This window comes from Austrofundulus limnaeus, unplaced genomic scaffold (assembly GCF_001266775.1).
Source record: "Austrofundulus limnaeus strain Quisiro unplaced genomic scaffold, Austrofundulus_limnaeus-1.0 Scaffold287, whole genome shotgun sequence".
NCBI classification, from domain to species: Eukaryota; Metazoa; Chordata; class Actinopteri; order Cyprinodontiformes; family Rivulidae; genus Austrofundulus; species Austrofundulus limnaeus.
In genome coordinates, this window is record NW_013952689.1 from 317,732 (window position 1) to 334,425 (window position 16,694).

The window sequence follows — 16,694 nt, forward strand, 5'->3', positions numbered from 1 at the left end:
ATATATATATATGTAAACTAGTGTGTTGAACCTTTTAGCTCTTTGGCAGTGTTCTAGTCCATTTAACTCAGTTTATCTTCTTCAGCCCAGTTGTTCAGCACAGCATTCACTCTGCTTTTTCACAGCAAAAGATTTTCTCCATTTAAACCAGCCAAGCTTTAGGAAACTGAAATAATGCTTTGTATGTTTAGAACCTGATTAAAGAATCAACTGAGTGGCGAAAGCACATGGAAACAAGCAGCAGCCTGATGAAGAGATTTGACGAGTCTCAGATAGAGCTGGAGAAAATTCTTAAAATGGCTCAGAACTGTCTGACTGAGCGGGGAAACCCAGAGGAGCTGCTCAAGAAGAACACAGTAAGGATCTGTTCATCACATGCTGCCAAAGGCAGTGGAATAGAGGGTCAATGTTTTTGCTTGTGTCTGTGTTTGGGTCTTTGATTGTTTGTTGTGTTAGTAAAATATCTTATAAACCATCCGTGTATTGAAATTAAACTCTAAAGTAAAAGTGGATACAGATATTTATAAATTATTCACTTTGGAGTCAGGTGATTTCAAGATGGCCACCACAGTTAATCATTCTTGACACTTTATAAGATCATAGTATTATTATATTATCATCTCCTGTTCTTAGACTGTATAAATATACTTTTTCACAGGAATTCTTTGGCCAACTGGACCAGTGTGTCCTAAACACATTCCTGAAGGCTTGTGATGAGATGACGGACATTTTGCCTGAACAGGAACAGCAGTCCCTGCAGGAAACTGTCAGGAAGCTGCATAAACACTGGAAGGTTGGGAAAATAAGAAATAAAATGGACACATTTGTATGTTTATAACCAATGTTGGTATATTATTTTAGGATTAAAAAAATCCTTAAACTCACTGGATGATCTAATATACATCTAACAGCCCCAAAATACAAAGCAAACATCATTTTATACCAAAGGAACTGTTTTTGTTTGTCTTCAGTGTTTCGTGAAGTATATACATGAGAGTTTAATTGCATTTATTCTCCTTTTCTCAGGATATTCAGACAGATTTCCCCTTCCACCTCCTGCGCCTGAAGGTGGAGGTGGAGAGGAACAAGCTGATGGCCTCGCTGCAGGAGTGCCAGGCAGAGCTGACCAGGGAAAACCGCCACCTGACAAGCATGGGGAGTGAGAGGCTCATCAAAGAGCACAGGGTAAACAAGTTGCAGGGTTAGCAAAATGTTTCATGAACTCCTGCACTGTGTTGAGTTAGTCTCTGTTACCACCCTGAGTTGGTTGATGGGAAAAGACCTTCAGGAGACGTTACCCTTAGGTTTTAAAGAGATCCCTGATTAGTTGTAACATTAGACTTTATTTGATAAACATATATTTTAACTGTAAAATAAAGACTGTAAAATACTGTAGGATGTTCACTTTTTATCATTTTTAAACTAAAAATTAAAAATATATATTTTAACACAGACAGAGCCATTTTATTTACACGCAAAGCATTCTGGGTAAATGATGACGTGGATAGGTCTTCGGTGCGAGGCTGCTAGCGAGCTATATCCATCCTGAAGGTTAATCTTGGACAATATCTGATGATCGACTCTTTTAAATGAAACCAGAGAGCGTTGACAGAGAGGAGAAGGTAGAAATGACTCAGCCTGGAACTGAAAATATGGATGGAGGACAACAGAGCTGCTTCATGGAAGAAGAACCTCAGCTTAGCCTGTTAGCTTTAGCATTAGCCCCGATGCTATAACCATATATATGTATTAGCTCAGCGCTACACATTCTCCTCTCGTCACTGAGGTCCTCCATCCACATGACAGAGAGGGGAACGCAAAAATGACTCAGCTTGTAACTGAAAATATGGATGGAGGACCTCAGTTTAGCTTGTTTGATGCGCTAGTGCCGAGCTAATACATATAAGGCAGTATAGCGTCGGCACTAGCACAAAAGCTAACAGGCTAAGCTGAGGTTCTTCTTCCATGAAGCAGCTCTGTTGTCCTCCATCCATATTTTCAGTTCCAGGCTGAGTCATTTCTACCTTCTCCTCTCTGTCAACGCTCTCTGGTTTCATTTAAAAGAGTCGATCATCAGATATTGTCCAAGATTAACCTTTAGGGTGGATATAGCTCGCTAGCAGCCTCGCACCGAGGACCTATCCACGTCATCATTTACCCAGAATGCTTTGTGTGTAAATAAATTGGCTCCATCCATGTTAAAATATATTTTAAAAAATTTACAAAACTAAACAGCCTACAGTATTTTTACAGTCAGGGATTTACCGGAACAGAAGAATGTTGTATCATCTGCAAATAGGACACACTCAAAAAGACCCGACACATTGACCAAATCGTTCACAAACAAAATAAAAAACTTACGTCCGAGAATGGAACCCTGCGGCACTCCACATGAGATGTTACAAAACTCAGATCTTACATTATTTATTTGTACAAATGGTTTTCTGTCTTCCAAATAACTAGATACCCACTGTAATGCAGGTCCTCTAATACCATGTTTATTTAACTTTTCAAAAAGAATACTGTGATTAATAGTATCAAACGCTTTTTTTAAATCAACAAAAATACTGAGACAGTACTGTTTTTGATCAACAGCAGTTGTTATATGTTCTATTAATTCAATGAGAGCCATCGACGTAGAATTTTTTGTTCTAAACCCATACTGCCTGTTATACTTAATATATTCTGTTTATCAATGAATTTGTCCAATCTTATCACAAATAATTTCTCCAAAATCTTTGAAAATTGTGGTAACAGGGATATTGGTCGGTAATTGTTAAACACACGTTTTTCACCATTTTTAAAAAGAGGAATTACCTTTGCTACATCATTAAATGATCTCATCTAAAGTTCTGCTTGAAAAGTGCATTCGTTCAAGGAAATAGAAGTTTAGTGGAACTGTGTTTAAATATTTGTTTGGTTTTTATTGATGGAAAAAATGTTTTCTGTGCGACTGTGTTGATTTTCATCAATCTTCTTTTGTATTCAAATGTCATCAAGGCCTTTTTTAGGGATAAAGGACCCCAGTCCATCTGTGAGAAAAGGCTGCAGGTTATAGAAGAACTTTGTCAAAAACTTCCCGACGGTGACCCCACTCACCAGATCATGGAAACAGCGAGAAAGGACCTGGATCAGGTCAGAGAGGAAATTAAGGAGACTCATCAGAAGCTTGTTCAGTACCCAGATAAATGGAAGGAGTACAACACAAGGTACAACTTTTTAAATGCATGACTTTCTGTGAGACTGTCTTGCTTAAATGCTTCAAAAAGAGAGAGTGTTTAGTCTGTGTGTATATCTTAACCTGAGGCTGTAAACTACAGCTATTGTGATTCCCTCCTCTCATACCCAATGCCGTTACAATAAAATGCTTTTCTTTGTTTTAGACAGAGAGAAGTTCTGTTTGAATCATGTCTAACATTATTGTAACGTACAAATGTTTTCAACAATCTGACAGCTAGGGTGAACTTCTGAGTTTACAGTGAAAGACACTAATTTAAAAAATGCACAATTATTCATCTGTAAGACTCACAGTTACTCTTAGTTGAGTGTACCTCAGCATTTACAAACTCTACTTAAATAATCTTGGTATCAAAATAAAGAATGACCCCGGTACCGGCAGCAAGTCTTATATATATATATATTTTTTTCGTTTTCTCTTTCTTTTAACTTAAGGTCTGTCAGCTGAACCTGGACGTGTTTGGTATCAAAAGAAACCTAAGAGCTCATGGAAACTATTTGTACATTCACCAAACAGTTCAAATGTCAAGCAGTTGAATCAGAAAGTAAACAAACAGTACAAAATGGTGTCATTGCAAATCTGTAAAGGAAAGATTTTGACATTTTTTAAAGCAATTCAAAACAGACACCTAAATATGTTGTAAAGTGTGTTGAAAGTTTTTTTCTCTTGATTTTGAGTTTCATTATGGTTTTAAATATGTTTTATACTGCCTAATAAAAAAAAATTTCAGAGCGAAAAAAGTTCCATCCCCAATATTTCTAAAATCACAACAGCTGTTTTAATACTTACACTTCTGATGAAATCTTCCAAGAGTTAGCTTTATTTTCATACCACGATTCTTTAAGTAGAGTTTGTAAATGCTGAGGTACACTCAATTACATTTCAGCATGGAAACCCCTTGGGGCTTAAGAGGTTAAACATGTTTAATATTCTCCCAACAAAATACAAATGTTCAACCAATACTAAACAGATAAATGGACCAAAGACCAGAAACACTTGTTAACTTCTTCAACAACAAAAACTAAAGAGTACGAGTGGACCAACTGCTTCCTCCTCTGCCTCAGTACTACAGCACAGTTCTTCTGAAGTTATGCTGGAGTTTTGGACTGCAGCTACAGGAAACATGTCTTCATTTCTGTTTTTGTGGAACAGGTACGCTGAACTGTCCTGTTGGCTGATTTCTAAAGAAAGTCAGCTGAGGTTGCTGAGAAATCGAGCCAGTGATCCCAGAAAATATGGTCAGGTGAAGTCTACCATCACGGTGAGTTAGTCAGAGGGATGTACCTTGTCAGTTGACCTTCTCCCCGTTACATCTTTTGAAATGTGCCATGTGTGTTGCAGTTTGGACTTGTCAGTATCATTCCTGAGAAGTTAAGATGGTGACACTTTGCATTGAATCACCGTTTGTTTACAGGAGCTGAGAAATGATGCAGAGTTACAGGAGGGGAATCTGGGCTGGCTGAAAGCCCGCATGGCTGTTCTGATTGAAATCTGTGCCGACAGCGATGCCCAGAAGCAGGGACGTTCCCTGAGCAAGCTCTCTACTGATTTTAAAGGTCTTCTTACTTCACTCTTAGAGGTAAGTGAAACTCATCAGAAATACTTTACACATAATTTATCTTCTACTAACCCATTGGTTTCCAAATTTATTTTCCTAGGCAAAACCTATATTCACACACAATATTCATCATTTCCATCAATAACTTTTTTTAAATAATACTTTTTTTGTTTTTAAATGGGTTTAAAATCACAAACATCCTGAGAGGTATAACAAATAACGGTTTTGTAAAGAAAAACGACACCTTTAATCCTCACTTTTTTGTGTTTATGTAAGAGCCTCGTCAAAAACCTGTCCATTATTTTAACAGTGACCAAGCATCTATTTTTTTCATTCTATAAAATCGATAAAGAGTTGAAAGTTTGTGTGATTCAACATGGGACCCAATTTGCTCAGTAGTTTTGAGGAAATACGAAGCTGTAGGTCGGTAGCTGAAAGCTAATTCAAATTCTGAATGTTAATCTCAAGTTTAAGCTAACCACTAACGCTAATTTTAAAAAAGAAGCTCTAATTGGTTGATGACAGTGATCTTCAACAAATAGTAAATTCGAATCATAAATTGAGAATGGACGCCACATGGCAAGCCCTTTCGTAGTTACTCCAGCAACTATTCTAGTTATTATTGTTTTTTTGTTTTTTGCAAGTGTGTCTAGCTGTTAACAAAAAAAAGTCATTATAGATAACAAATTTAAATATATGTAAGTCTGTATAAGTTTTGGACTCATCTGTAAATTAATATTTAGGACTCAGTCAGTTTCAGCTAAATTTTGTGTTAATGACAGAGCATCATTCCACCACATACTTTAAGCTCTAACAGATGATGTGACATTATACACATTTAGTCATTTCTGGCCATGGTATCCAACCTTTCAAGGTACGTTGGGTCTGTTTTAATGATTAGGAATCACTGTAAGCATGTGTTTCTCTCTGTGGTTTTCTCTGTAAGGCTGAGAAGATGGTGCTAGCTATGGAAGACTGTGTCCAGTTCAGAGAAGAAGTCCAAACTATTCTGGATGACCTCGTTCAGAGCCAGAAAGAGACACAGGCTGAAGTGACCAAAATACTGGATTGTTCCTCTGCCAGAGAAGCCCAGCAACTGCTGCTTGTTCATCAGGTTTGTACGTACGAGTGAGGAACAGACCTGGTATAAAAGATCTTAATTTATTTTTACAGTTTGTTGAATTTTGTTTTAAGTATAGTCAAATGTCCATCCATCTTCTTCTGCCTTTTCGGGGTTGGGTTGCGGGGGCAGCAGCCTAAGCAGGCCACTTGGTCCAGCTCCTCTGTGGGAATCCCAAGATGTTCCCAGGATGCACTGGAGGGACTATGTTTGTCAGTTGGCCTAACCTTCCTCTGGGCCTCCTCCCAGTGGGACGTGCCCAGAACACCTCACCAGGGAGACGTCCAGGAGGCATCCTAACCAGATGAACCACCTCAACTGGCTCCTCTCGATGTGGAGGAGCAGCGGCTCTACTCTGAGTCCCTCCCAGATGACCGAGCTTCTCACACTATCTCTAAGGGAGAGCCCAGACACCAAATTCATTTTGGCCGCCTGTATCCGCAGTCTTGTTCTTTCGGTCACTACCCAAAGCTCGTGACCATAGATGAGGGTATGAACGAAGACCAAACGGTAAATCGAGAGCTTCCTTTTTTGGCTCAGCTCTTACTTTACCACAACAGATCAGTACAGCACACGCATTGCTGCAGATGCAGCACCAACTCTACTATTGATCTCCCGCTTCATTCTTCCCTCAATCATGAACAAGACCGAGATATATAAACTCCTCCACTTGGGGCAGGACCCATTCCTGTCCCGGAAAAGGCAATCTACCCTTTTCCGGCTCAATACCATGGTCTCAAATTTGGAGGCACTGATCCTCATCCCGGCTGCTTCACACTCGCTTGTGAACCGTAAAGTCAAATATTTGAAACACATGTTACAACAACCAAGCATCCTAGCACACTATGCCTGTTCAAACTGAATAAACTGTTTACATAAAACAACATATATGGCAGTAGTTTGACTGTAAAAATAATAAAACTAACATCAGATTCTGTATTCTTGTTGCTCACAGCAACAGTTGAAGCGCCAAAAGTTAAAGAGGAAGGAAGTCCAGCATCTGATCACCAGAGGTCAGCAGCTGCAGGCCGAGGAAGGAGTGGGAGAAACTGTTCAACAGGATCTACAGAGTCTAGAGAACACACTCAGCAAAATGGAACAGAATATGGATTCACAGGAGCAAAACCTGCAGGTGAGCCAAGTTTACAAATCCTCTCTTTTCAAATGTCTACAGCAGGGGTTCTCAAGCCATTTGGGTCTGGGGACCCCTGAAAAGTGCGAAGAAATTCCAAGGACACTCTTGTAAACCCCATGCTGTTTCAAAAGCTAATTTATTGTCATTTCAACCCTTAAATGCCATGGGAATATATATTTTTATTAAGTTTATCATGTTTGTTTTATTAGTTTATTGTTCTCCATGCATTAAAAAATAAAAACCAAATTAACTATTTAGTGAAATTGTTTTGAGGACCCCCAAGATTACGTCCGTGAGAGGTTCTCAAACCCCAGTTTGAGAACCTCTGGTCTACAGTGTACCGCTCCTTTTCTTTAGAAATATCATCTTGAAATGTGTGTCCTGAAAACTGACTATAGGGGCTGATTTATCAATAATACTACGTCTTCTAAAAAGACGAACAAAGTTGATAGTGCATGCAAAGAGGATTTATTAACAGTGTGCAGTGAGGATTACGTCTGTCACATAAGAAAAACAGCAACTCAATCCATTTAGCATGTTTGTCTTCATGAATATGCAGAATATATGGTGATTATCAGGTCATGCAAAATACTGGTGGAGGATATGCAGGTATAGTCGTTTAGACCACAGTGCGATATGTCAAACCTTGAAACTGGTTGTCCCGCAGTTTTAATGTCTATATGTTACACAAATTATATGTAACAGTAAATATCTCCCTTTAAAATAAATAAAAAGTATATTACTGCTGCATAACAGCTTTAAATAAGTAAAAATAAAGTGTCCATCTCAGCTGTGGTCCTGTTTTCTTCTTTATTTTTTATCTTTTGTCAAGACAACAAAGAGTCATGACGCATGGGTTGTAGACCTCTGTTCTATGGAAAAACTCTTTGCAACACTGTTTGTTCTTGCATCTGGTTTGCCTCCATGTGACACATAGTAAATCATTTCAATAGGATGGTCTGCGCCACCTTTGCTCCTGTTATTTGTCTTAGCATGCATCCCACTTTCAGCACATACTATTTTTTAATTTGTGCAGCTATTTAGTAATGGTTATCTGGTATCTTGATAAATCAGCTCCAAGATGCCAGACTATCAGCCTCTTGTTAGGTTAATTTCTGTTCACAGATTAAAAAAAGCGTGATTTAGTTATATAAACCCCAGAACCCCAAAACTGTCACCCTTTAGGGGAGACACATTCAGTTTTAAAATATGAGAAAACATCAGACAAACTTGAGAGTCTGATCAGAACTAGTTTCTCTCTGTGTTTTGGTTTGGTTTATTCAATCTGTGTGAGATTGTGCAGAATGACCCTGGGCACAGGCAAAATCCAAAGCTCAAAAAAGATTATTAAACTCAAAAAATACTCACAAAACTCAGAATCTCCTCACAGGGAAAACCTGAACTCGAGGAACACAGAGGACAACCACACTGGCTGGTAACAGCACAATGATCAGACAAACACTGAAGACAGGACACAGAATAAAAAGGCAGAACTTAATCAGACAACAAGAAACAGGTGAGTTTGGGCAGGGCTGCAGTAATGACAGACAGTGGGCAGAGATATACAGGGGAACACAGAAACATTAGAAAACTAAGGCAGAAAAGACAGACTGTGACAGGACCTCCCCCTCAACGACGGCTCTTGATATCGAAAAAGGAGAAGTACAGGACTCAGGGAACTGAAACACACCAGAGGGGAACTCAAAGACAACACACAAAGTTCAGGAGGACGGCCAGGGGACCATTCAGTGTGGGGCACAGCAGGAACAGGAGGCCCAGCGGGAACTGACGTGGAACCACGGGAGGAAGCGGGAGCAGACGAGGAGCCGGCAGAGGTTGATGGAGCCAGCATGGCGAACACAGGTGACAGAGGGGACAAGGAGGCAATGGGCGATGGCCCAGGCGAAGAGGAGGTGATGGGCGACGACCCAGGCGAAGAGGAGGTGATGGGCGACAACCCAGGCGAAGAGGAGGCGATGGGCGACGACCCAGGCNTGGGCGACGACCCAGGCAAAGAGGAGGTGATGGGCGACGACCCAGGCGAAGAGGAGGTGATGGGCGACAACCCAGGCGAAGAGGAGGCGATGGGCAACGACCCAGGCGAAGAGGAGGTGATGGGCGACAACCCAGGCGAAAAGGAGGTGATGGGCAATGACCCAGATGTCAAAGAGGGGTTTTGCAGCCAACCCATGAACTTCGAGGACTGCCAACTCAGGAGACACTGGGACCGCCAACTCAGGAATCAGAACTGGGACTGGAACCACCAACTCAGGAACTGGAACTGGGTCTGGAACCACCAACTCAGGAACCGGGACCACCAACTCAGGTACAGGCTTGGGAACAGGCTCAGAAGAGTCAGATGACCCAGAAGCAGGAACCACCAGTTCGGGCACAGGAATCCCGGAAAACAAAACAGGGGTTGGAGGGTGGGCACCAGAGCTCTCAGCCAGGACCCTCTGGACAAATGTGCAGACCCTCTGGTGGCCAGGCAGCCACAGCAGTTCTGAACATTCAAGATCTGACAGCAGAGCAGGAGTCTTGTGCCAGGGGTGGGGGACCACTGGAGCATAATCAGCGAACCGCTGATCAGTGAGTGCGTCATCTGGTGTTCCCCCGGTGGCAAAAATGGGACCAGCTCCTCTGAGGCAGGGGAGGAAAAGCCAACCTTGGTGGACTCGGGCAACAGCTCACTGTCACCTGGCAGTGGCAGATTGGAAAAAGTTTGCCTGCAGGCTGGGTACTCTGGTCTGATCATTCTGTGAGGTTGTGCAGAATGACCCTGGGCACAGGCAAAATCCAAAGCTCAAAAAGTTTTATTAAACTCAAAAAGGCTGGTGAGGCAGCTTAAAAAATACTCACAAAACTCAGAATCTCCTCATAGGGAAAACATGAACTCGAGGAACACAGAGGACAATCACACTGGCTGGTAACAGCACAATGATCAGACAAACACTGAAGACAGAACACAGAATATAAAAGCAAAACTTAATCAGACAACAAGAAACACCTGGATGAGACACAAGAGGAAACAGGTGAGTGGGCGGGGCTGCAGGAATGACAGACTGCGGGAATACAGAAACACTAGAAAACTAAGGCAGAAAAGACAGACTGCTCACATGGTTACAGTGTGACATGGAGGGTTGTGATTGGGAGGAACAGCCTCTCTGATCTGAACCCAAGCGGTGTTCTGTTGTTGGATTTCTATACTAGTTATAGTTTGTTCATTACAAACACTGTTTTCCAACATAAGGGATCTGACGCAGTATGTTTTGGACACTCGTGTAAAGAGAGGAGCTAAGCTGTCCACCTGGTAGTGAGTTGGATCAGTTGGCAGGGGCAGATGCCGGACAGACCCGGTAGACCCAAACGTGTAGTGAAGGTTGATGGGGAGGCCTGGCAGAAGAACCCGTCAGAAAGATCTTCAACTCACACCTCCGGGAGAACTTCAACCACATCCCAGCTGAGGTGGTTGACATCGAGTCTGAGTGGGCCATGTTTCATGCCTTTATAGCTGGGTTTCAGTCACATGGTTTCAAAAGGTGGCACAAATTTCAGTGGAGAGAAGGAAGTTGGAGCTGGGTTGGAGCAATCACCAGGTATGGCTGAGGTCCTCGAGAAGACTCATCTAGAGGTAACAGTTGGCCACACCCGTCTTCCAGTGCTTCGAGCCTCCAAAGCCCTCAGCCCATGGTTCACGTCACTGCTGGAGGGATAAGGACCAATGCTCGTTTGAGTCTTCAGGGTTCTGCTCGCCTGAGGGTCCCCCATGCCTCTCAGTCCTGCACCACCTGCAAGAGGGTTGACGCCTCCTGTCCCTTCAGTTTTGGTAGGTGTCAATGCCTCCTTCTCCTGTGTTCATGAGGGTCAGTGCCTCTGTCTTCTATGTTCTTTGAGGGGCTCTCTGATGATGCCTCCAGCCCTCCCTACATCTTTGGGGGGGAAGAGCTTCCTTCGCCGGCTGTAGCCACCAATGTGGTCTCCACACCCACTGCAGCTCCCACGGTGGTCTCCAAGAGCCTGTTGAGCCCCAAGCCTCTGCTCTGCACCAAGTATCTGATCAGCCCCATGTCCCAGGCAGCAGTTCTTCCAATGGTCTCTATTTTCTTTGCAGCTCCCCCTGTGGCCTCTGCATCTGCTTCAGCTTCCATGGTAGTTTCATCACCATCCCATTCTTTTAGTCCACCACCTTCATCCTCCTCTCCTGGTTCATCTTCACCTGCAGTCTCCGCATCAAAATCTCTGTCTTTTGAGTTGCCCATGCCCAGGACTACTAACTCGCAACCTACAGCAGCATCTCTAGGGTCCCCTAAAGCACTGGATCGGCTTGTCCCTCAGCCTCCATTACCATACTTTTCTGTTGTTTCTGTTTAATTAGAAAGCTGATGTTCTGCTACCATTTGGTTTGAGATGACGTTTGTTGTGATTTAGCTCTATATAAATAAATTGAATAGAATTTGAGGTCTTGTTTAGGTAAAAAAAAACATTTTAATGTGACAGAATGATAGTTTGCCATTCCATATCTGGCAACCCTGTCTGAAAGGAAAATTAAGCAAATTTATCGAGCAAAGCGGCATTCATGTATTCACATTTTTTCATGTTTATTTGCCACAATAAAGGTTCATCCTGCCTCAGAATCAGCACTAACACAATGACTGGATTAAGTAGAAATTTACCAACTCTGCCAACATGCTGACTCATGACTTGTTTGAGTTGAGTTGGCACCAGGTCATAATGTTTTACAGATATTGAGCTAAATGAGATGTGTTAGTAGGCTAGCTGAGAGTTAGCCACAACCTGTACTGTGGTTTCAAACTGATCATGTAAAATCTGGTTTTAAAGCTTCGTTATCAACTATTGTAGTCAACTCTGTCTGTTAGCAAAATATTCCATGAATCATCAAATGGATTAGAATGCAACTTTCACACGGTAATGAATGATTCAATGAACATCTATAAATGATTAACTTTTGGAGTCAATTAAATTCAAGATATCTGCTTCAACTAATCAGCCTCAGCAAACAAAAAACAGCTATAAGTCAGTCAAGTTTACAAAGACTGAGCTACAATTTTGTGTGGTAGTAGCTGAGACTGATCTCTGACATTATACCCTAAGTGCTAACAGACTCTGAAATTTCTTGTTTCAAGATATAACCAAAATGTCATACAGTAACTCTGTCATTTCTCATCATAAATAATTACAATTTAAAATTCTGTCGTAAGATACAAAAGTAGTGGGTGATAACATTTCCTTTAGAGAAGGTGTGCCTGTGCTGACATTTATCTGGATCTGGATTTGTGCAGTTTTATTCTGTGTAACTTTGGGAAGGTTTCATGTCAGTATAAATATGTTGACAGCTTGAATAAACCAACATTAGTTAGTGTACTGATGTCATAAACTTGTTTTTGTTGTGCGGTCACCCTCAGGTCACTCTGGCAGCCTGGCAGGAGTTTGACAGCCAGCAAGAAGCGGTGCGAGAGTTCGTCAACAAAGCACACTCTACAACTGAGAGAGATATGAACTTCAGCAGCCCGGAGAGCATGGCAGTTGAACTGGATCAGGCAAGGGTAAGCACATCAACCAATGATTAGAAAGAATGGAAATATTTAGATGTTCACAGTTAATATTTGATTTTAATACAAATATTTCCACTGAAGGTGCTGTTGAAGCAGTGTGAAGCTGAAGCCTTACATATGAATACATTACTAAAGAGGGCAACAGAAATCCAGCTCGGTCCAAAGAACAAGACTCTGCTTTTACAACAAGCCCGTTCCCTCAGTGAACAAGTGAACAAAGTAGAGACCGGCCTGAAGGAAGAGTAAGATAACTGCACTGTGTGTATGCTGAGTGCTGACTGAATGCAGAAAGTTGCTGAAGTTAATTGTTCAAGTTTAAACAAGCAAAATAGAAACTAAATAGAACAGATGCTAAAATAAACATAACATTAACTAAAAGAGCAAAAGCATGGAAGCTGAGAGCGGACATTATCCACGTATGATTTTTCCAGTGGTTTTCTTGAGGTAACGACTTAAAGGGATCCCCCATTAGTTGTAACATTAGACTTTATTTAATAAACACATATTTTAACTGTAAAATAAAGACTGTAAAAATACTGTAGGATGTTCAGTTGTTATCATTTTTAACTAAACGTTTAAAATATATTACACAGACGGGGCCATTTTATTTACACACAAAGCATTCTGGGTAAATGATGAAGTGGATAGGTCCTCGGTGTGAGTGAGCTATATCCACCCTGAAGGTTAATCTTGGACAATATCTGATGATCGACTCTTTTAAATGAAACCAGAGAGCGTTGACAGAGAGGAGAAGGTAGAAATGACTCAGCCTGGAACTGAAAATATGGATGGAGGACAACAGAGCTGCTTCATGGAAGAAGAACCTCAGCTTAGCCTGTTAGCTTTAGCGCTATATTGCCTTATATGTATTAGCTCGGYGCTAGCGAGACAAACAAGCTAAACTGAGGTCCTCCATCCACATTTTCAGTTGCAGACTGAGTCATTTTTGTGTTCCCCTCTCTGTCATGTGGATGGAGGACCTCAGTGACAAGGGGAGAATATGTAGCGCTGAGCTAATACATRTAAGGCAATATARGGTCGGCGCTAGCTTGAAGGCTAACAGGCTAAGCTGAGGTTCTTCTTCCATGAAGCAGCTCTGTTGTCCTCCATCCATATTTTCAGTTMCAGGCTGAGTCATTTCTACCTTCTCCTCTCTGTCAACGCTCTCTGGTTTCATTTAAAAGAGTCGATCATCAGAAATTGTCCAAGATTAACCTTCAGGGTGGATGTAGCTCGCTAGCAGCGATGACCTATCTACGTCATCATTTACCCAGAATGCTTTGTGTGTAAAATAAAATGGCTCCATATATTTTTAAAAATTTAGAAAACGAAACGTCCTACAGTATTTTTACAGTCTTTATTTTACAGTTAAAATATATGTTTATCAAATAAAGTCTAATGTTACAACTAATCGGGGATCCCTTTAAGAGAAACGAATGAAGCCGTTTAAAGGGAGTTTAGAAGGGTTTTGATAAGAAATGCTTGAAAAAATGTACAAGTGTATTTAAAGCCATAACTTTTTTTCATTAAAGGACTTGACAATAACAAAGTCAATAATTATTATGTGACACTGTGTGTATAACAGGAAACTATACTTGCTGCCTCTTTAAAGTAATTGGTCATATTATTACTTTTCCCTCAGAGTGAAGAATCTGGGAGAAATGAAAAGTCAGTGGAATCGGTTTGGAGCAGGATATGAAGCATTTTCCTTGTGGATATCTGAAAAGGAAAAAGAACTGGATGTAATAAAATATTCTTTGCCTCTTGAGGAACAGCTCAAAAGAGTAAAGGTACAGTTCTAAATATTATTGTTGTGAATTATATAAAATGCATTCACATTATTGCGATGATCCATTTTCCTTGCTGGTGTCTTGTTCCTCAATTTTGTGCTATTTTCAAAACATATACATCAAAAGGCTCAGCTCCTTCAGGACATTCTGGCTATGACTTTTGTTATTTCAGCAATTTATACTTTTTAAGATATTTAGTCGTTTTGACCATTTTATTTCTCATTGAAAATGAATGGCGCTCCACTAGAAATCCATCAAACTTTTTACAATATTTAAAAAGTGATACTTATTGATATATATTACTGGATTGGGCATCGCCTATAGCCGCTATAGCTAGCAACGCAACACACAGGAGCCATTGCTATGCATTGAGTCATGTCAACAAAACGGTAGAGTTTCAATGCAGGATGCGTGTCAATCGTCTTCATAGCACCCTCAGTTCTTATCCGATTTCTATAAAATATGGCTTAAATTAAAGCTCAGAAAATAGCTGTTGTTGTGAAATGTAAAAAAAACCATGTATTTGCTCAAGAAATAAATCTATAAGCAGTCAGGGAACTTTTCATTACAGGTTTTTGCTAACGTATTTCCAGTTGAAGCCCCTTTCTGTCACATAAAGACAAATTTACTGTTCCAACAAATTATTATATTTTTTATTAATATTGTTATTATGTTAGGATAACATTGTGAGATGTAAATATAATGGACAACAGTAAATTTACCTTTACTACTACTAGGCTGAACTGTGTAGATATTACTAGTACTGATGTTCTGTCCAGTCAGTTTGGTATATCCTGTAGTTTGTGATTATATATCAGATTAAAAAACTCAGTAACTTTATTTTCCTCTACCGTACATTTCATAAGCTAAGCGGTGGAGAGGTCGACCGCATTTATTTTATGACCAGCTGGAGGAATTTGTCTTTAGTCACTTCAGCGCGAAAGAAGAACCAGGAAACAAATGCAAAATTAGAATAATATATGACACACATAACACATAAAGAGTCATATGTGTCATATATATATATAAAATTCAAATTTTGCATTTGTTTCCTGGTTAAGACAAGTGCCTCCGCTGGGGAGGGGTTTTTCACATCAGGACACCTCTGCTGCCTGGGGTGGGTTGATGTCTGTCCGGAAACACCCACACGTAGTTTCCCCACAAAGACAAAAATGCTGAGGTCTTTATAAACTTAGGAACATTTTAAAGCTGTGAGGATTAAATTAAAACGGGATCACATCAAACGGTATTTAAAATATGTCCAGTTGGATTTGAATCACCGTAGCGTTTTGTTTTAGTCCTGATCTTAACTCTACGTGAAACAGCAACCTTTTATTTGTTTAAAATATATATTTAATCGCAAAGAGAAGTTAATTCAGTTTGTTTTATAATGCCTCGCGCTGCAGGTTTTTATGTGATGGAAAGGGACTTCTACTGTAAATACATTAGCAAAATCTTATAATATAAGTTTTCCAGACTGCTTATAGATTTATCTCTTGAGCAAATACATATTTTTTACATATCACAACATCTGCAATTTTCTCATTTAATTTAAACCATATTTTATAGAAATCAGATAAGAAATGAGGGTGCTATGAATATTTTTGTGACAGCCTGACGCACCTCCCACATTGAAACTCTACTGTTTTGTTGACCTGACTCAATGCATAGCACTGGCTCCTGTGCGGCGCATGATAAGTCACGTGATGTCCAATCCAGTAATACAGATCAGTGGTTTTGCTTCCTTTATGTTCTGGTTCTGCTTTTTAAAACTTCTTTGCGCTAATTACAGCTTCCTTCAGCTTCTTTTCTGCTAATTTTATTTTTTGTTTAATTTTTTTTCTGCTCTTTTCAGCTGTTTTGCTGATTTAAACTTTATTTGTTCTTCTATCAGCTTATTTCTGATGATTTAAGCTTGTTATGCTTGTTTCAGCTGTTTCCTGTAATTTAAGCTATGTTTTAGCTAAGTTACTAATTTTGGCTGTTTTCAGCGAAGTTCACCTTTTTGTGATAATTTCTGCTTTTTACTGTTTTGCCTCTGCAAACATGCTCTTTCTGCTTTTATTGTGCTTGATTCAGCTTTTTCAGCTCCTTTTCTGTTAATTTAAACTATTTTGGTGATTTTACAACAAATTGCAACATTTTTGTTTACCTTTTTTTTAATTCAAAAATCTTTCAACATTAATCAATCTCTAGTTTATCTAGAACAGTGGTTCCAAAACTTTTTATCTTCTGACCCACAAAATATCCATGGCAAAAACTTGTGACCCCAAATATTAC

At 40.2% G+C, this 16,694-nt stretch overlaps 1 protein-coding gene across 1 annotated transcript in view; it reads left to right on the forward strand.

The window, feature by feature from the left end:
- Positions 1 to 16,694, forward strand: part of syne1b (spectrin repeat containing, nuclear envelope 1b) — a gene marked incomplete in the record, with an annotated part of 311,340 nt that overhangs the window by 73,771 nt on the left and 220,875 nt on the right. The window contains 11 exon segments of the mRNA XM_014021303.1: positions 192 to 356; positions 659 to 793; positions 1,027 to 1,185; positions 3,001 to 3,209; positions 4,391 to 4,499; positions 4,653 to 4,817; positions 5,743 to 5,910; positions 6,872 to 7,048; positions 12,475 to 12,615; positions 12,706 to 12,866; positions 14,267 to 14,414. Coding sequence (XP_013876757.1) covers positions 192 to 356; positions 659 to 793; positions 1,027 to 1,185; positions 3,001 to 3,209; positions 4,391 to 4,499; positions 4,653 to 4,817; positions 5,743 to 5,910; positions 6,872 to 7,048; positions 12,475 to 12,615; positions 12,706 to 12,866; positions 14,267 to 14,414 — 1,737 coding nt within the window.